Consider the following 21,665-nt stretch of genomic DNA (forward strand, 5'->3'; position numbering starts at 1 on the left):
TTCAGGATTTTTTTGTTCATGTCAATTAGATCGGATATTGTTATCCTTGACAGGGCGTCTGCCACAAAATTATCTTTCCCTCTCAGATACTCTACAGTAAAATCATATTCTTCTTATTCGAGTCGCATGCTTGTTAGTTTTGAACTTGGGTTTACCATAGAAAATAAATATGTCAAAGGTCTGTGATCAGTACCTACTAACCGTAAAATGTTTGCCATATATATGTAAAGACGAGATGGGCACACTGCTCTTAGATTACCCCTATTTTGACGAGGCGTGCAACAGCTGAGAATGAGAATCATCTACGCGAGAGAGTCGTGAATCGAAGTGCAGACGTCGTCGAGAACGGGCAAGAAATAAAGAAGTTACGAGAGCGTTCGGCAGTGGTGAAATTAATTATTAACTACATCTCAATTTCAAACATTTCATTAATATTATGTACAATAAACTATTAAGAATATAATGTTAACCTCACGTTTGGGGGCTCGCCGGTTTTGTGTGTGTTAGTGCATGTGTAATATGGAGAAAGTTCTTACAAAAGTGCAAATGTGGTTGTGCTGGAATTTAAAAAAAACAACAATAAAGTTGTAAAGTTGCGGTTGATTTTGTAAAAGTTGGTACAAAACATCCAAATAACAAAAGTCTTACAGTTGTGTAAATTCCAGTAGTTCGGGGTAGCTTTTCTAAGAAATCGTTCTCGAACGAGCTTTCTGCTTTCTGAAGTGACGGTCGTGTTTTTGCATAGCTCCTGAGTTTTTATTAATATTTATTGTTTTTTCTCAATTTTTAATTGTGCTTAGTTTGTTTACGCTTTCGCTGGTGTTGTTCGCTTGACTCCCTTGTGTTTTATTTCCATAATTCGCCAAATTAATCAGTTTAAACAGTTTTTTTTCTTTTTCGTGATTAGTATTTGGTGCATTTACATATTTTTTTTTTTTTTTCTTTCGTCATTGCTTCTCAGTTGCTCCCCTCATCGCCCCCATCATACCATCAGGGCTAGTGGCTTTGTTGTTCTCTCTGCTTTGTGCTTGTGCTCAGCTTCTCTCCGGCGTAATATCTTTTGTAAGGCCGCCTCTCAAAGCTCGGCCTATAACTGTTCTTGCACTCTCTGTTGTGCTGTGCACTCTAGCTGTCTCTTTGTTTAATTTGTAATTATTAATTTTTTATCGATAATTATCTTTGTGCTGTGTACTTAAATTTTTCTATATATTCTTACATATATATATATTTTTTTTGCCTTGTGTTTCTTTTGGCTTTTCAATGGCTTATTGTTTACCTGCTTGCAAGCATTCTGATCGTTTTGATGATCAGTATAGAGCAATATCTTGTTGGCTCTGCGATAATCTTATTCATTAAAATGTGCTGGTCTCAATGGCCGCGACTACGACAAATTTTCTGGTTTGTCTGTGTCTAAGCCTGAGCTTGGCTTAATGCGCTGGACTTTCCCATCTTGTGCCAGCCTAGCAGCTTCATTTTAGCCGTATGTATAGGGATCTTCGTTTAAAGTTTCTTTCCTTAAACAAACTGGCCAAACAGCTGTCTAACGAGTGTGACTCTAGCGTTCAATTATTGTCGCAATTCAAGTTTGTTCCACCTTCTGAGAAATAGCACAAGAAATGTACCCTTGAGTTGCCTCGTAAGCAGTCGCCAGCTCTCTCTATTACTTCGTCTCCCATTTTACTTTCGCCTACACCATCTTCTTGTCCCTCTTTATATTGTCTGGACGTTGACGAGTACAATGCGAAGTACGTTCAAGTGGCCCATACGACACCAGGACATAGCCTGTTTCGCGCGAGCCCAAGCAGAGCGCTGTCCACCTCCCGCCCGACCGACCGTGGGGCGCAGCCGCATATCGGACGGCACGATCGCGTGGACAAATACAATTAAAACGGACAAACAATTAAAAATATGATTAACTACAGCTAATTACGAGCTAAATGTGCTAAAATAGAAGTTTTCACAAGGGAAAGAGAGGCTTCTGATCTAATTACGGGATACAGAAGATTGTAATCAGAACATAGGACTCGAAAAGGTTCATGCAAAGAATAGTTAGAGCTACAGTGTTTTAAGGATAGAGGAATAAAATTTCTAGTAGGTCTACGGGGTACAGATAGGTTTAACTGGTTCAATAGCTCAGGAGAGTCTATTTCACCTATTAAAAGTTTATGAATAAAGATAGCACCAAGCATTACTCTACGATTAATTAAAGAAGGAAGATTGATTAAAAGAAGCCTGCTGGAGTATGATGGCAAATTGACATTGCGATCCCAATTTAGACCGCGAAGAGCAAAAAGCAGAAATTGCTTTTGAACAGATTCAATTTTACTTTGGTGCATCTCATATTGAGGTGACCATATGCAAGATCCGTACTCTAAGATAGGACGGATTAAAGAAGTATACAGAATTTTGGTTGTGTACGGATCGTCAAACTCTTTTGACCATCGTTTCACAAACCCAAGAACATTCATAGCTTTACTATAGCAGAAATATGAGGATTAAAAGTTAATTTATGGTCCATAAGAACACCTAAGTCATTGATAATATCTAACCGCTCTAAGGCAGTGTCGTTAAGATAATAAGTTGCTAAGTATGGAGTGCATCTATAAAAATCCATAACTTTACATTTAGAGCCGTTAAGGTTTAATAGGTTGGTTGAAGTAGGCAAGAAGACTATATGTCTTTAAAACTGAGGTAAAGCTTGACATCATCCGCGTACATAAGCACCCGAGAATGTGACACTACCAATGGAAGATCATTTATAAAAAGAGTGAATAGCAATGGACCCAAATGACTACCCTGAGGTACTCCAGAGGTCACTTGGATGGTCTTAGAAGATGAAGATTTAAAGAGGACCTTTTGTGTACGCTTAGAAAGATATTGAAGAATCCAATCTAGCAAAATGCTGGGGATGCCAAGTGCGTTTAATTTATATAAAAGCAGAGTATGATTAACAGAGTCAAAGGCCTTGCTAATGGGTTAGTAATTGTCGATCTACGTTTTTTAAACCCATGTTGGGATGGCGAAATGATTGAGATACAAAAATGCTGCAATTGAGATGTTATTATTTTCTCAAATGCTTTGAGTATGGCAGACAATTTAGAAATACCCCTATAATTGGAGGCTTCGGACTTCTTATCCTTTTTATGAAGAGGAATAATATATGATTCCCTCCAGATAGGCGGAAGATGTGACGGACAGTGTAAACAACTTAAGTATTGGCTTACAAAGGGCCTCCACGCAAGGTGCATATATTGGTTTGACGGAACTGAGCACGCTAAGAACCGAACTTTCATCAAACACAGGGTCTAAAATGCAATTAGACGATTGCAAGTGATGAGGTTAAGGAGATTTGCTTGATAAATCGAAGAGCAATAAGTTGTTCTGAAAAAATCAGCAAACATGTCAGCAATTGCCTGATCATCGTCAGCTTTATTGTTTTCGAAAGACAAGTAAGACGGGTGCACCGATGTTTTACGTTTAACAATGACAAATTTATAAAATTGCTTTGGATCGCGAGAAAACCTAAGTTTACATCGCTGAAGATAATCCTTATAGCAATGTAAATTCAGCACCATAAAATTTAATCGAGCAACTATATATAGGGAAAAATCAGACGCTTTACCGGATTTTTTAAATCTTTTATAACATCTCGATTTTACGTTCTTCAAGTTACATAACTCACGTGAGAACCAAGCAGGTCTATCAGACCATCCTAGAGTCACACGCGGGACACAAACATCAAAGAACGACTCAAGAGTTTTATAGAAGACAGAAATGGCCGAGTCCATATCCGTGCAAGTATACAGATATGTCCAATCATTAGTTAACAAAAGTTTTTTAAGTTTAGTAAAGTTTGTCTTTCGAAAACATCGTGTTGGAGGCATCGAGTTATTATGTCGAGACATAACACCAAAAGGAAGGTCAATGGTTATATCCAGAGTTGGATGAAAGTTGTCTTCGGGGATAACTAAGGGATCAGTCCTGGAAATATCGCAGTTGAAAGAATCCAACACAAATACCAGATCTAGTGATCTGTTACGACTATTCCGGACAGGATTTATTTGAGTTAGGGACAACTCAAGCAGACCATCTATGAAACAATGTGACAAGGAGGGCAACAGTAATAAAGAATCAAATGAGAGGGTCCAGGCAATCTCAGGTAAATTAAAATCTCCCAGAACAACGAGCAAGTCTTTGTCAGAGAGATATGAGGATATAAGTTGAATAGCTTCCAAATGGTGAGTGTATACTGCCAAGTCGGACTGTGGTGGAATATACGAACAAGTAATATAGGCAGAAAAAGAATTAAACAAAATTTTAACACAAACAAATTCAATCTCCTGATTGGAGGACTGGACAATTTGAGACGAGAACGCCGAGTCAACAGCGATCAAAACGCCACCACCATTACGGATAGTCCGATCATGTCTATATATTAAATATTTTGAGGGGAAAATTGAAGCATCAGCAATATCAGGCTTCAGCCAAGTCTCAGTAAAGGCAAGAATATGAAAGTCAAAGGCTATACTATCTACATAGAGTCTAGACAGTTTAGACTTTAGTCCCCGTACGTTCTGATAGGCCAGAGTTAGGGACGAAATTAGTTTTTTGACTCGCCAACAGGTGCAGACGAGCCGGAAGGAACGTTATTCACAGAGGCAGGTAGCAAACTAATCGGAGGCCGATTCTTCTTTTTTATTGTATACTCTTTTACAACAAGGTGTTCCGGCCAAAAATCTTTATGACATATTTGGCCAAAAAGATCTGGGGAGACACCTATTTTAAAGGACGAAATGTCCCGAGTATATGAGAAACGGAACTTTTCCACCGCAATGTTTGGTGCTTGAACTTTGCCCTGGATAAAGGCTATGACTTCTTCAGAAGTAGTATTGGGATCAAGCCTCGAAATAAAAATTTGCTTTTTGGGTGGAACTACAACAAGGGAACTAGGAATACTAGGCACAGCTGTAGCGGCTTCAGCAGACGCGGCAGCAGCTGAAGCAGCCAGCACTTTACTAGCTCCTCTTGTAACTACTTTATTGGCAATATTCCTGGAAACGGATGTTTGCCCGGACGGTTCGGAAACTACAACCGATATCGTGTTAGTAGGTGGGATACTGTCTCCAGGGGAAATGGGAAGAGACTCCACACCTGCCAAAGCCGGACTCCTAAACGACATCAGCTGCTGTACATTTGGTGACATAGGGTCAATGTCGAAAGCCGGAACTGGTAGAGACGAAAGTGCCGACGGACTGAGGGACGCGCCCTGAAACCTGGCCCTCTTGCGCGTCGGAGATTCAATCAAAAGTTTAGAGCTTCTGAATTGAACCTCCATCGCCAAAAGCTCCTCTTGGAGCTTATGAACGCCAGCTGACAGGGTTTTAAACGCTTCCCCAGTCCGTTTCATAAAACTTCGCATCTCGAGCTCCAAACCACGACACGAATCACAGCCCCATTTAAGGCCGCCACCCTGTGCAATACTGTCCCGCACCTTGACTGTGTAACCAGCACATTTAAAGTGCATTACATTGTCACACAGCCAACAGTAAAGAAAGTCTTCACTGGTCTTGCTGGGATTATTGCAATTATATTTGCAACAGACAGACATTATTAAATAATTGATTTATACAAAAACAAATTATAAATCAATATGTAAATAAAAAGAAAACTGTATATGTATGTATGTAAAGAGAGACGTATACAAACCAAGGCAAAAAGCTAACTGCAATATGCAAATTAGAAAGAGAAAACAAAAAGAGAGAATATTTGTACTTATCTGTATTAAAACACACAACAAAAACTTGTCACAAGCGCGAAGTTAACGGCCGCGAGCGCGATCAAAAGAGAAAACAAAAGAATAGAGAGCACCAACACCACACAAACAAAAGCAAACTATGAACTGTAAATTGAGAGCGCGGGTGGGAGCAAAAGATAGAAAGAAATCCAAAACTAAGCAGCGCAACAACAAAATTATATTTGCGTTTGTTAAAGTTTTGATTATAAATTTTTATAAATGTTTGTAAATTTAACGCAAACTTCGCGATGAGTATAGCGATTTATTAAGAATTAGTAAGGCAATGAATTTAAATTAAATATTATAAATTAGCTTCACGAAAAAATGAAAAACAAAAATTAAGCGAGAGCGCAAAAAAAACACGACCGACTTCGATGAGTGACAATATGGACTTGGACTTATGCTCTTCTTTTCAGATTGAAGTACCCATTACAAGCCCTGGCGTACCTCAATCTATCCCTCACGGGAACTCTGATCAATCACAGGATCATGCTGGCTCTCAATCACTTGCGGAACCTAATGCTCCTCCGCCTCCACTAACTGTAGTGCCTCATCGCAAACAATTATTTATCTCCAGATACTTCTGAGTTGTCTGTGGCAGCTTACATTGGTAATATTTGCTAAAGTTTTAATTCGAAAGTTTAAGTTTTCTAGGCCTCGCGAAATCTCCTCTTTTAAAATTACAGTACCAAATGAGTACTTCTCAGCTATGGTTGACCCTAATTTTTCGCCAGAGGGACTAGTTGTACACGAGTTTGCGCCCAATAAGCGCTCTCGTCCGTTGCCTGTCCACCTTCCTAATTTATCTTCTGCTTCAAAAAACTAATAACGTCTAGTCTTTGCATTCATTATCAAAATGTAAGAGGACTTCTTACCAAGCTCTCTAACCTGTTCTGTCATAGCCAAACCTTTTCGGCTGACATATTAGCTTTCTCTGAAACTTGGCTTAACTCCTCTGTTTTGGATAATGAAATTCTTTCTTATAACATTATTTCATATAGGCTTGATCGTGTTGGTCGTCGTGGCGCTGGAGTACTCATTGCTGTCAACTCGAATCTGTGTTTAAGTGTTGTGCCGATTGATCTCCCCTTAGGTGTTGAGTTTATTTGCGTCGAAGTTACATGTTCTAACTTTAGCCTATATATCTCTTGTTTATGTATTCCGCCAGCTTCTGATATCATGATCTACGTGCACCATGCTGATGCTTTACGAACTATTTTTAGTCGTCTAAAAAAGCGTGATTTTCTTATAGTTTTAGGTGATTTTAACTTGCCTAATATTTCTTGGCTTGTTGATGATAATCTATCTTTCTTAATTCCTTCATCTCAACATGTTTTTCTGGATAGCCTTCTTGAATGTCCACTATATCAGTTGAATTCTTTCCTTAACTCTTCTAAAAGAATCCTCGATCTTGTTTTTGCCTCGGATCCCACTGTTAGTTCTGTATCTCTAATTCAGCCCCTTGTGACGCCTGAAGATCCTTTTCACCCTACCATTGAAGTTACTGTTTCATACAATTCCGTTACTAATTCATTTAATAACATCTCAAATTCTCGTCGTAGATGTTTTCGTAAAACAAATTTCAATCTTCTTAACAGCCTTATTTTCTCTTTTGATTGGTCATTTCTATTTGAGTGCTGTGATATAGATTGTAAAGTGAAGTTTTTCTACTCTGCTCTTAATTCTCTAGTTGATAAATGCGTTCCTTATGTGAATGTCTCTACCGTCTCCAGCGCGCCAGTCTGGTTCACACGTAGGCTCTCTAATCTCCGTAACATTAAATCGAGATATTTTAAAAAATTTAAAAAAACTGGTTCGCGACTTGACTATGCAAATTATTGTATAGCCAAATCTCAATTTTGTCTTTTAAATACTCAATGCTACAACAATTATCTCGTTCGCTGTAAGGCTGAATTTCATAATAACCCCAAAAGATTTTACAACTTTGTCAATTCCAAAAGACGCTCTAATGTACTACCTTCCACCTTCAGACTTAACGACCAGTCTGCTAATAATGATTTAGATATTGCAGATCTGTTTGCTAAATTTTTTGAGTCGACATATTCTACTACTGTTTCGGATCCCACACCCTATCCCCTTTCAATCCCACATTTAAATTGTATGTTTTTTCCCAGTATTACTGAAGACTGTATTATCTCCAGCTTGTCATCTATGACGTCTTCCTTCGTTCCCGGGCCTGATAATATACCCACTTGCATCCTTTAAATGTATTCGATTTCCCTATCTAAGCCTTTAGCTCGGTTACTCTTTATATCGGGTGAGACTTGTAGCTTTCCTGATATTTGGAAGGAGTCTTTTATTATTCCGCTTTTAAGCAAATCGGATGTTTCTAACTACCGTGGCACTGCCAAACTTTCGGCAATACCTAAACTGTTTGAGAAAATTATTACGTCTTCCCTTCAACATCTATCCAGATCCACTATTTCTCTTTGTCAGCATGGCTTCATGAAAGGTAGTTCGTAGCTTACCAACCTTTTAGAGTTGACTACCCTTGTACACCATGGCTTCCGTAAAAAGTGTTAAACTGATGTTATTTATACTGACATTAGTAAGGCTTTTGATACGGTTGACATCTAAAACTGTTCGAGTGACGTCGGGTGTACCCCAAGGCAGTCATCTAGGCCCACTATTATTTACATTGTTTATAAATGATTTGCCTTTGGCCTTGGCTCATTCACGCGTGCTCATCTTTGCGGATGACGCCAGGATTTGTTATTCCTATAATGATCCTTCTTTACAAGAGTACTTGCAATCAGATCTCGATGCGTTCTGTGATTGGTGCCACGCTAAGTGTTCTTTTATGACTTTCAGTCGTTTGTCTCCGCTCCTAGCTCATTACTCTATTAAGTCTGTTCTGTTAGATTGTGTTCCATCATTCAAAGACTTAGGAGTTATGTTTGACCCTAAACTTTCATTCAATGCTCATATTTCTTCAATTGTCAATAAAGCATGCAGCCTTCTTGGCTTCATTAAACGTTGGGCCAAAGAATTTGATAATCCCTATGTAACAAAGGTTTTATACACTTCGTTAGTTCGCCCTACTCTAGAATATTGCTCGCCAGTGTGGAACCCGCAATATGATGTTCACCAGCGTAGTATTGAATCGGTACAGAAGCAATTCCTTAAGTTTGCGCTACGCGGTCTAAATTGGGACCCGGGTCTTCGCCTACCTTCTTATTCTGACAGACTTCTTCTTATTAATTTTCGTTCACTTTATAACCGTAGGCTTGTTTTTGGCATTCTCTTTCTCCATAAACTAGTCAACGGCGAAGTCATTTCTACCAATTTACTGGATACGCTATATTTTTGTGTTCCCTCACGTCGGACCAGAAACTTTTTTCCTATTCACCTTAGTAGACGTCTGACTTACTACTCTCTTTTGTATGTTTTGTTGTGTATAAAGCTAAGCTATCTTCTTCATTTAATTACTATCTATCTTTAGCTTAAGCTTTTTCGTCGACTGCTGTGTTAGTTGACGTAAATAAATAAATAAATAAATAAATAAAATAAATAAACATTCGATCAGTCGGCGCCACGAAGTCGCGAAAACCGAAATGTCGCCACCATTGCGCACACCAGCGAAGTCGAAAAACGAAAAGAAGAACGAAAAGAAGATCGTTGAAAATAAAACCTTGAACGAAACGTTTGGTCTAGTGGAAGAAGGAGAATCGATAAAAAATAATATGGAAGTGGAAGAAGTTAGTGACGCAGAAAAAAGTGATCCCAGAGATCTAGATATATGTAAAACTGCAACAGCTAATACAAATAAAATCGAAGTGGATGAGAGAAAGTATGCAGAAGTTAAACATAACCCTGAGCATTTCGAAAAAGTTGTTTGTGTGTTCGACGGTTACAACGTACCGGTAGAAAAATGATTTGAGAACTTTGAGCAGAATGCCGAAGCTTACGAGCTCACAGACAAGCAGATGTACATATGTGCTAGCGAGAAATAAAATGAGTGGTGCGGCTCAGTTATATCTCGAGTCAGTGAGTGATTCTCAGAGTTTGAGACAAATGTTCTGTTGTGAGTTCTAGTCAAATTTGAGTAGCGTTGACATACATCAACAGTTACGCGATCGTAAAATGTACAGTGGTACATAGTTGATGGGCTTAATATTAAAAGCGAGTTCAAATTCTCAATGTACAATTGTAAATCGCTAAAAGAATTAAAAGAGCAATATGGTGTATTCGAGCGTGTAAAAAATTTGATAATATTGGCAAAACAATCGTAAAACATTAAAAAGAAAGAGTATTGTTTTAATTGCGGTTCCAGTGAGCACAAGCGTAAAGACTGTAATAGTGCGGATAGAAAATGTTTTGTAAATGTAATGAATGTGGTCATATTTCAACAAATTGCCCCAAAAAGTTATCAGCTGTTCGTAAAATAAATATACAAAAACGGGTCATGTCGGTATCGCTGAATGGCATAATCGTTGACGGTTTGATCGATACGGGTTCAGATGTCACTATTGTAAAGAACTCCTTTCTTAAATACTTGGGTAAGATTGATTTTAAAGAAAGTTGCTTAATGCTCTGCGGCCTAAAACCACTTCGAATGTTGCTAGCAGAGTTGTAGTTGTAAAGAAAAAAGACAATACCTTGTGGATTTGTGTAGACTACAGGAAGCTAAATAGTTTGTTACTAGAGAAGGATTATACACGTTTAATAGAGCGCCATTTGGATTTCGTAATTTTCCTGCTCATTAATTCGTTTCGTTAACCTCATATTTCAGGATCTGATTAACAAGAATATAATATAATATATATACATATATGGATGATATTGTAGTATATGCTAAGTCAGCAAACGAGTGTCTAAACAAAACCAATTTGGTATTAGAAACTGCAGCAAAGTATGATTTGAAAATAAAATGGGGAAAATGTAGTTTTTTGCAAAAACGCATTAGCTTTCTAGGTCACGAAATTGAAGATGGAAAGATTTGGCCCGGTAAAGATAAGACGATGGCGATTAGTTGTTTCGGAATACCCACAAATGTCAAATCTATTCAGGCATTCCATGGTTTAACCGGATTCTTTAGAAAGTTTATTCCTCAGTATGCGCAGATAGCACGACCCCTTACCAAGTTGCTGAAAAAAGATGTCAAGTTTATTATGGGTCCAAGCATGCTTCAGGCGTTGCAATTGAAGACGGCGATAATAAGTAAACCAATGTTACACCTATATTCTCGCGAGGCACCAACCGAGCAGCAAAAAATACGGTTTTGGAGAGGTACTACTTCAGCTATTTGAAAACAATTTGCATCCGATCTATTTTGGGAGTAAGAAAGCATCTGAAGCAGATTCGAAAAGGCATAGCAACATTCTTGAATTCGAGGCAGCATATATGGCGTTAAAAAAAATTCGACATTATTTGCTAAGGATTCCAGTGAAATTGGTGACAGACTGCATTGCATTTAAGCAAGCTACGACAAAGCTGGACATCCCAAAGGAAGTTGCACAATGGATATTGTATTTCCAAGATTTCAATTAGGACGTGGAGCACCGATTAGCAGTTAAGATGCAGCACGTGGACTGTTTAAGCCGTTACCCGCAGTCGTGCTTAGTAGTAAAAGATGAAATAACAGCGCGTTTAAAGAAGGCACAGCAGACCGATGATCATATTTTCCCAATTATAGAGGTACTAAAGCAGCACCCATATAAGAACTTCAACGTGAAAGGTGGTTTGCTATTCAAAGAAGTTAAAGGTAATGTGCTATTGCTAGTCCCAAAGCTAATGGAGCGTGAGATGATACAACGATCGCACGAGGTTGGACATTTTTCGACGCGCAAGACAATGCAAGCTATCCAACAACAGTACTGGATACCGAATTTGGAAATTTAAGTATCAAATTGATTGCAAACTGCATAAAATGTATAGTTCATAATAAACAGCTAGGTAAAAAAGAAGGATATTTGCATTGTATAACCAAAGGAGACACACCGCTGCATACTTTACATTTGGATCATTTAGATTCATTTTGGCAATGGTAGATGGTTTTTCGAAATTTGTATGGTTGTTTCCAATGAAGTCCACAGGCCAAGAAGAAGTAATTAAAAGGCTCAAAGAATGGACAGACATTTTTAGATTTCAAGAGAGGATCATAAGTGACAGAAGGGTGGCCTTCACATCAAACGCTTTTAAGTGATTTAGAGCATGTACTGTCAACCACAGGAGTAGGAAGGGGCAATGGCCAATTCGAACGAGTTAACCGTTGTATCCTGTCTATTATCGGAAAAATATCAGCAGATGAACCCACGAAATGGTATAAGGGAGTTTCGAAAGTACAGAAGGCAACGATGCATTCATCAACGAAAATGTAACCTTTTGAAGTCCTGTTTGGAACGAGAATGCGTAACCAAATAGAGGACCGTTGGCTGGATATATTACAGGAGGAACAAGTAGATCTAGGCTAAGATTAATATAAAGAAGGCGCAGGCGACTTACAACCGGAATTATGATAAGAACAGAAAAGGCGGAGCTTTTTATTAAGTTAACGATATGGTAGCTATAAAGAGCACGCAGTTTGTAGCGGGCCGTAAATTGGCAAGTCAGTTTTTGGGACCCTATGAAGTAATTAAAGCTTTTTAGCAACGGACGGTATGATGTAAAGACAGCGACCAATGGTGAAGGGCCAATGATCACAACTACGAGCGCGGACTATATAAGACTATGGCGATATGTGGCTGAGAGCGACGATTTGCTGTCTTCTGAGTCAGAAGACGATTATTAGGAGAGACGATTATCAGGAGAGCCGAGTGTAAAGACGAGAGTGCTTTCATTTTTAGTGAATCCTCGTGGTGCATATGCAACTGGGAGTTGGACTCCAATACAGTTTTGAGTTTTTCTTGCATCCTTGATAAATTTGGTTTAACAAGATTCTTTTGAAGATACTGGGATGCTTTATCACAGTCTGTTGTCCATCTGTTAAATTTTTAATCATATGTTGTTCAGAACAACCAATAACGATTAAATCATCCATATAAAGAAAAGCTTTCGAAGGCTCAAAGCCTGAGAATGCTATTGTCATCATTCTCTGAAATGAATTAGGCGCTATTTTAAAACAAATGGTAATCACGTGAAGCGATATGAACCATTGGTTGTTGAAAAAGACATAATATTTCTTGAGTTTTCCTCAAGTTCAATGAGGTGGAAACCTGACATTAAATTAAGGCACGAAAAATATTTAGCTCGACCCAATTGATCAAGAATATCGTCAATTCTTGGGAGTGGAAATTTATGTGACAGCAATTGTTTTATTGATTTGGCAATAATCAATTTCTAATCGCCATTTTTTCTCTTTAGAGCCCGGAAATGATTTCTTTGGGTCTAATAAGAGTGGGCTATTGTAGGTTGAAACAGACGGCTTAACAATATTTTATTCAATTAACTTTCCAACTGGATGCTTGATTTCTTCGATTTGGCTATGCGGACTTCGATAATTTTTTACGTATACTGGTTCATCATACTTAAATCTCAAGTGTTGCCTATAAAACATTGTAGTGTAGTTATTTGTAGTGATTGGTTCGGTTTCAAGTCCGAACACATCGATATACTGGGTGTTGAAGGAAACGTCATCGTTAACTTAGATTTGTATATATTAAAATTTCTTATATTATTTGTTTAAGATTATTGGAATTTCTACCACTATATTTACATTAACATGTTCTAAAAGCTTTTGATATATGGCTCATGAAGAGCTTCTAACTCATGAAAACGAAATATAAAAATGACTTCTTTCTGGAATTCGAGGAGGAGAAGACTTATTTTTCCTTAATCCACTCCACATGCTATTGAGCATTGGAGTTTTGTACCAAATGCAACTGGGCAGATCAAACACTGGGTGCATATTTCGTCAAGTTGTTTTTTAAACAATGGTGGAAAATTGTTCTTTAATTTATTAATTACTGACTCTTTTCTATTTTCTTTTGGGTTTTGAACCACCACGTAGCTCGAAAGTGATTCAGATTTTCCATTTGGCATGTATCTGCTGTATTTAGGAATCGGACAAAGGCATTTTGGGCTGTTGCAATCGTGTTTGCGACATAAACATCCGGTTTAATTTCCTGATTGGGAATTAAAATGTTTTCTTCTGCTGAAGACAACTCTATTTTACGTATCACTTGAGATCTTGCTGGTAGAAGTGTTGAGTTAGTACCAGAACTAAATGTTATTGGAACATAGATAGGATACGTTAGATTTGGTGGTCTAATTATTAACCAATCCTCGGAACTATTGTAATCTAATTGGCAATTAAATCTTTTCATGAAATCTAGTCCTATTATTCCATCGCAGGGGATTGCGAAATCTTCATGAAGTATATGAAATTTATATGGAATAATGTATTTGTCTGTTTGTAGTTCAATTGAGGCTAATCCTTTGGATTTTATTATCCCTTCTCCTATGCCTCGAATATCTATGATTTTATTTGTATGGATGTCGTGAAAGACATCAGTATTTTCTTTTATAATTGAAATATCTGCACCTGTATCAATCAGAAATGTTAAATTTTTATTTGTTGCAACGTTTTTGAATGATAAGAAATTATTGAGACTCAAGTTAACCGTATATATTTTGTTATTTAACACTGAGTATCTGGAGGTGTCTGGGAGTTTCCCGAAGTAGTTTCTTGTGCTATCCTAATGTTAGACTTGTAACCACCATCTTGGCGATTATTTCCTCTATTGATGTTTCTGATATCGCCTCTGTTATTACCTCTATAACTGTTGTTGTAGTTATAGGTATTATTCTGGCCGTTATTGCGATTGTTATTATAATTGTTATAATAACCGCGACCACTTCGTCTGCCTCTCTGGGCGAACAACACTGAGTTTGGATTTCCAGTCTTTTCGGTACTACATTGTAAGTACTTTGTGCCGGCTTCATTCATTGTTTTGAAGTTTCCAGCCTCAAGGATAGTTTTTAGTCTGCCGTGCTCACAATTTTTAACCATTGTGTTGATGGCTTTTTTAGTGCTGAATATATCAGCATGATCCGCTGATAGACCCTCGTCAATATACGAAGCTTCCAAGAGCTTTCGTAAATTGTCAATTTCCAAGGTAAATTTATCTGCTGTTTTACCCTTTTGGGTTACCTTTGACAGTTTTGCTTTAACTACATCGGATGTTTCACCGACTATAGTTTCTTGCAATTTCTTTATTATTGAATCAATTGTGGTTAAATTTTTGACTTTATATAGCGTTGAGCCAACAATTTTTGACTTTATGACTTCAACAGCTATTTTTTCGCATGTATTTTTGTTAAGTTTACCAACCTCATAGCTGTTATAAATCTTTGAAGGTGTAATTTTTGTCCATTAAATTCTGGAATGGCATACAAAATGTCTTTAATATAGGCCCTTTTGGGCCAATTACGTCAGCCATCAAATGTATTTTTGTTTCAATGATGCTTAAATTTGAGTACAGCTCTTCCTCCTGATCGATTTCATTATCTTCTTTCGACAATGTTAATGTTGCAGAGATGGTTAGATCGTTTAGATCACCTTCTTTTATATCTGTACCGTCATCTAATTCAGAGTCTTCATCATCCACTAAATCTATGTCTTGTATTCAGGATTGTTGGTATAAATATATCCAATTAATACTTTGTTTTGATTGTTATTAAGTTTGGTCAATAATTTTGATATTCTCGATCAGTTCGTTTTATCTATTTTTTCCTTATTATCAAGCACTAGTTGTCTTGCTTCATTAAAAGAATCAACCAGAATTTTTGCATGTTTTTTCAAAGTATCATTTTGGATTTTTCTTTTTTGACTTATGCATTTATAAGATTTGCTAAAAGATTCCTTAATTTCACGGAGTTTGAGAATTAATTCTTCTATACAGATTCTTAATGATTATTTATTAAGTAATATTTAACTTTTGATCATGCTCTGCGAAATTTTTTTTTTTTTATTTTGTGTTATTTACATACATATATGTTTTTATTGTGTTTTACTTTTCTAGATTTTTTATTTCTACATCTGAGTCTGTTAAATCTATTGTTTCTAAACTTAATTCTGCTATGTCTATCAATGCGACTGAGTCCGTGAAAAGTTCGTGGACGCATACAGGCACTTCTTTTCTTAAAGGAGTCTTAGCTAACAATCTACTATAAGCTACCTTTATGGATTTTTTAATAAGATCTCCAATAATGTTTTTAAATTTATAGTTGTTGGCTATCCAATATCTTATTTCTTTGTATTTGTAATTTGTTTTACCTGAGTGTATCAGAAAATCCAGGAAAGGTAAATATTTTTGCAGTTTTTGCGTTTCTATTTCATCCATGTTCTACACTTACTGGCTAAGCCTATTTAACTAATTGTGAATGTATTTAGTTCTTAAAGAAAAAAAAAATTGGCTTCCTTTTTTTTTTGCTTTTTTTTATTGCTGTGGTTCGTCCGTTAGGTAGAAACGCAGTGTGCCTGCTGCGTTTGAAAAACAGCATTATCTGTACCCTAGTGGATCCTTGAACTGGGAAATTTCTCTTTTAGTTACACATTTATTGTGTAATAGGTAAGCTTTATATAATACATATAGGCACAATATTATGACAATTATCAATAGCAATATGTTCGTTAATCTCATATCAGCATTTGATGATTCGATTTTTTTTATTACATTCGCAGTGGAGTCCACTGATTTCGTTTCGATTAACACCATTGTGGGTATAAAAGATTTATCATCAAATTTGCTTATGCTACGATATTATCGAACATACGTGTAAATTTTTTTTTGAAAATAAAATTTTTTTTTTTACTGTTTTTTATTGATGATGATCCTTCAACGGGACTTTTTTTAAATTTTATTAGAAAAAAAAATTCTCTTCTTTTTGTTTGTGTATTTTTGTAATTAATAATTTTTTTTCAATGACCCCCCTATATAAGATGATTCTAATTGAATGATTTGATTATAAAGAATACGAGAGAAAAAAATATGGAATAAAAGCTCAGAAGGATAGGTTAAAACCTTTTGTTTATTTCAATTTTCTTTTTCATCCGTTTTTCAAGTTTTAATCTTATTTTTTTTCTGAATATGAAGATAAAATATTATGGATTCTTGGATACTAAAATTTTTATTTGTACTGATTCAATTCAAGTAAACATTTCATTTATTATTAAATTTTTTTTTTTTTAATTCTCCAACCCCATTGTTAGTAATAGTCTATCAAAAAAGTTAGTAGTTCGCAAGTTGCACTTTCGTGCATCAACTTGCTTATAGAGCATATAAACATATTCAAGTGCACAATTATAAAATTTTTGCATATATAATTAATTGTTTATACTTGCAATAAAGTGTTACATGTTGAGCTTTTTGTACTAAATGACTTTTGGTATGAATATACTACACCTGCCGCCTACAAAACAACAAATTCTAAAGAAACTCTTTAATAGTTATCAGCCCATTTCTTCCCGAAACGATGACGAGACTGGTCAAACCAACTTAGCCTCTCACCACATCGATACTGGGCCAGCACGTTCTATTAAAGAGATGGACCTAAGAATACCTCTTGCGCGAAAAATTGAGGTTCAGCAACTGGTTGCTGACATGGAGAACGGAGGCATAATTCGCCCGTCCGTCAGTCCGTTGTCGTCGCAGGTGGTGCTAGTCAAGAAGAAAGATGGAGCGAACGTGTGATGAACAATCTTCTATCTGGGGTGATGTGGAAGTTCGCGCTAGTCTATCTTGGTGACGTGATTGTTTACTCTCAAACAAGTTAGTTATCTTGGCCACATCGTGAGCCGTGATGGGCAACAGGCGTGCCCCAACAAGATTGATAAAGTGATGAGCTGGCCTACATTTTAAAAAACCAAGGAAGTGCGATCGATTTTGGGGCTTTGCTCTTACTACCGCAAAAATCCTCAACTTCGCTAGTATCGCTCGACCACTCCGCCAGCTGACCGAGAAACTCCGACGTGTTTCAAGCCAGTGAAACAAACCTATTGTGTATCACGTCGAGAGCTCCTCGCCGTAGTCCGTGTCACAAAACACTTCCATCATTATTTGTATGGCCGTCCGTTTCTCGTACGGACTGACCATCCATCTTTAAAGTGGTTGTAGAACTTCAAAGAACCGGAAGGGCAGATGGCACGTTGGATAGAACGTCTGCAACAGTACGACATGTGGATTCAGCATAGAGTGGTAAACAACATGATTAAGCCGACAGCCTCTCTCGCCGACCTTGTAGCGACTGTCCCACATGCGAAAGAGTCGAACGAAAACATGGAGTGGCCGTGCTGTTTACCCAAGTCCCGTTCCCTGACCTTCGTAAGGAGCAAGAGGCCGATAAGGCCCTCGGTAAGGTGCGCGATTGGATGAACAAGACCAAATAACCGCGTAAAACTGCATTGTGGGGCGAGAGCCCGGAAATTAGAGCCTTGTGGCATCTCTACGACCAATTAGCCGTTGATGAAATAGGAGTGATTACCAAAAAAAACTCAGAGAACATACCTGTAGCCCTTATGCCCCGCTGCCGTTCGAGGCGTGGACGATTTGAAGACTTTAGCCAAAGCGAAGAAACGATTTTACTAGATCGGCCAAAGTGCCGATATAACCCTCTGGTGCGCACGCTACACCGTCTGCAATGAACGCAAAGGACCACCCCGAAGAACCGTCAGTCACCTACAACCAAGCCTGATGGGAGCCCCTTTCGATCGTCTAGCGATTGACAATCTAGGTCCGTTATGGATTATTTCACCAAGTGGCCGGAATGTGCAGCCATACCGGACCAGACAGCCGAATCTCTAGCTCGAGCATTGATACAAGAAGTCTTCTTGTGGGCGTTCCGTTCGTCTTACACTCTAATCAAGGACTTCGAAGCGGGGGTCTTCCAAGCCTGTATGCGGCTGATGACTGTTGAAAAGACACGTACTACGACGCTGCATCCACAGTCAGACGGCATGGTGGAACGCTTTAATCGCACGTTGCTAGATTACTTGGCAAAGTTTGTATCTACCATGATTGGGATGAGCTGCTGCGCATGGCGTTATTGGCCTACAGGTCAGCGGTTCATGAAAGCTCCGGTTATTCGCCCGCAATGATAACTTTTGGAAGAGAACTTAGGCTGCCTAACGATTTACTATTTGGCCTACCAGCTTCTGTCCCTAAGGAAGCGACGATCGGACGGCAGACCGTAAACCAACCGCACGTTACAATATTATTGTTTGTTGTCTCTTTTTATACCCTTGCTGAGGGTATGTTTGTAGCGCACAGGAGACGTTTCCGATCCCATAAAGTATATAAATTCTGGATCAGCATGAGAAGCTGAGTCGATAGCCATGTCCGTCTGTCTTTTACTCAGCCATTTTAAGAGCTATTGGAATAAAACTTGGTATTTGAGCTACTGATAACCCAGGTAACTATGAAAATCATAAGGATCGTATCACTATGTCATATAGTTTTAGAAGAAACATAGCTGAAGAAATTTGAGTATCGCTATGAAATTTATATATGTAATAATATTGGATAAAATCTATGATCCCAAAATTTGAATCAGATCGGATAAATAGAACAAAAAGAGAGAGAGAGAGAGAGAGAGAGAGAGAACAGAGCTCTTCCGTCAGTGCTGTCTGCTGCCTACTACTTCATTCGTCATAAACAGAGGACATTACATAAACTTTACGTCTATGCGACCCGTGCTTTGCTTAGGGAATAAGAGAAGAAGAAGAAACAATTTTAGTAAAAAGAGTAATAATGTTTTATTTGTGTATTGATGAATCGAGTTGCAGTAAACAAATTTTGAACATGTAAAAAAATTATTCCCAACGACTGCAAGGGTATAAAGGGATGTTAGCTTCTTTGATATTTTTCTATTGTTTACTTGTCCACGCGATTCGTGCCGTGCGTTTTAAGGCTTCACCCCTGGGTCGGTCGGGTGGGCAGCTATCTGCCTGGGCTCGCGCGTAACAGTCTTTGTCCTGGGGTCGTAGGGGCCACTTGAACATAGTATCGTCAAACTCCGCTAAAACAAAAAGTTTCCTTTTGCCTGTGACATACATTTTAGCGATTTTAACATATCATTTCACCGTATGGGTGCATGATATAAAAGCGGGCTTAAAATGTGAAATAGGTACACAGCAAGTGAAATATTCTACTGAACTGGAAGGACACCCAAATTCGCAAAGTGATTAGGGCCGTTTGTATACATACTACACAAAGAAGAAATATCCCAAACATGTTAGGCTCTGTGTCTTGAAAAGATAAGATAAACACATTAAATGTCTATACGTTTGTAATAAGTTTTGATTTGTCAGCCATATAATCTTATAATTCACTTTTTTTTCTAGAACTATCGGATATCAACTAAAAGCCGCACTGGTTGGCCGCAAGATGTTTGGGCTTCGGAGCTAATGCCCGGCCAACAGGAAACTAACTTAAAAAATTGAATAACGGTGTTAATAATAAGGATAGTCATTGTAAAATAAAACTTTTGAATGTCCTTTTAGTTTAATTTTTAATAAGTATGTGCAATATATATTGTTAAAGAATATAATGTAAATCTGTCAATTGGATCTACGTAAAGTTTTATTATCAAAAAAATAAAGATTAAAATACGTAAATTTTGTTCGTTTTTCAACCGTCCGTTGCACACATGGTTCTGGGCAGAGCTTTTCCTACTTTGGACGCGATTTTAACATCTTTCTTGGATATTTATCGACTTGCGCTTTCATGTAGTTTCCTAAAATTAAATATCTATCGATCACAAAAAATTCTTTTTGAAATGGTCCTGGAGCAGAACTCAAATCGCGATCTAAAAATTTACAGTTACGTTTTTATACGTTTTCATAAGTTTGTAAGGGCATATATTGCAACTTCCCCTTAATTTTTAAGCGTCCGAAGGTAATTGTATTCTCTTAATATTGGAAAAGTAAAAGTTTGTTGTACTTTTACAGCAAAAACAAAAACAATAATTTATTTGAAATATCTAGAAACAGTTATGCAAGAAGAAATGTGTTACAGCTTCAAATTATTCACAGTGTAGCACCGACGGCACGTGGTAGACCTATTCGCAAGAAAACTTGAATTATTTTAAGTCGAATCTTTTAAATAAATTTATACAAATAATAAAGAAATGGAAAACAAGTGAAGTTCCTTTTGTCTCAAGCTAAAGATGAAACTGGTGCATATCAGGCAGAAATTATAGGAAAAATTTTACAGATCAATTTTACAAACATCAAATAATCACAAAAAAATTAATAAAATACATAAAGAACTAGTATCAACATTCTTATAATTGCAGACATTTAAATTTAATTCCCAAATTCATCAGAAATAATATAAAATGCATAATATTTATTTATTTTATTTTATTTATTATTTTTACCTGTGACAATGACTAACACCCAGACATTACCAAACAACTTGACAGAGACTTCCTTTTTCCACACCAAAATACAAAACTATCTAATATAATATAAACATCAAATTCTTAAAAGGCAACATATGAAAATACAAGATACAACAACAATGTTAGAAAAACAGCTGGCCGAAGAGAGTTTCAAAGCATTTATGAAAAAGGAAAACAGAATATCAGAGAAACTGACTACAACAATAATGAGCAAAGTTGACCCAAAACGAGAGAGACTAAGCAACAAACGAAATAATATTCTTATTAATAACAACAAAACAGACGTTAGTTCATAAGCCAATCAAACTTGAATTTCCCGTCAGACGTCAGAGCGCTACTTGCAAAAGGTCCAAAGTCCGAAATAGCATAAGAGAAAATGGTGAGAAATGGAATGGAGAGAAATTGATACAGACACTCAAATTAATTTCCTTCCACATGGTATGTTTATTTCCTAGTATCCCAATTGACCTAGCAATTCACACAATAAAAAAAGGACTAAAATAAATGA

At 37.2% G+C, this 21,665-nt stretch overlaps 1 protein-coding gene across 6 annotated transcripts in view; it reads left to right on the forward strand.

Moving 5' to 3' along the window:
• The window catches only part of Hand (heart- and neural crest derivatives-expressed protein), a 325,738-nt gene extending 304,674 nt beyond the window's left edge, over window positions 1-21,064 (forward strand). For 2 of the 6 annotated variants that reach the window (XR_011033766.1, XM_068302366.1), the window contains one exon: window positions 20,097-20,369. Coding sequence is in view for 1 of the 6 variants with exons in the window: in XM_068302366.1 (XP_068158467.1) it covers window positions 20,097-20,195 (99 nt within the window). In the remaining 5 variants the exon portion in view is untranslated. Of the gene's footprint in view, window positions 1-20,096; window positions 20,370-21,049 lie in introns of those variants that run through there. The other 4 variants (XR_011033770.1, XR_011033768.1, XR_011033763.1 and 1 more) reach the window with 4 other exon arrangements.
• Window positions 21,065-21,665: the final 601 nt, after the last annotated feature.

This window comes from Drosophila tropicalis, unplaced genomic scaffold (assembly GCF_018151085.1).
Source record: "Drosophila tropicalis isolate 14030-0801.00 unplaced genomic scaffold, ASM1815108v1 contig_979, whole genome shotgun sequence".
Taxonomy (NCBI): Eukaryota; Metazoa; Arthropoda; class Insecta; order Diptera; family Drosophilidae; genus Drosophila; species Drosophila tropicalis.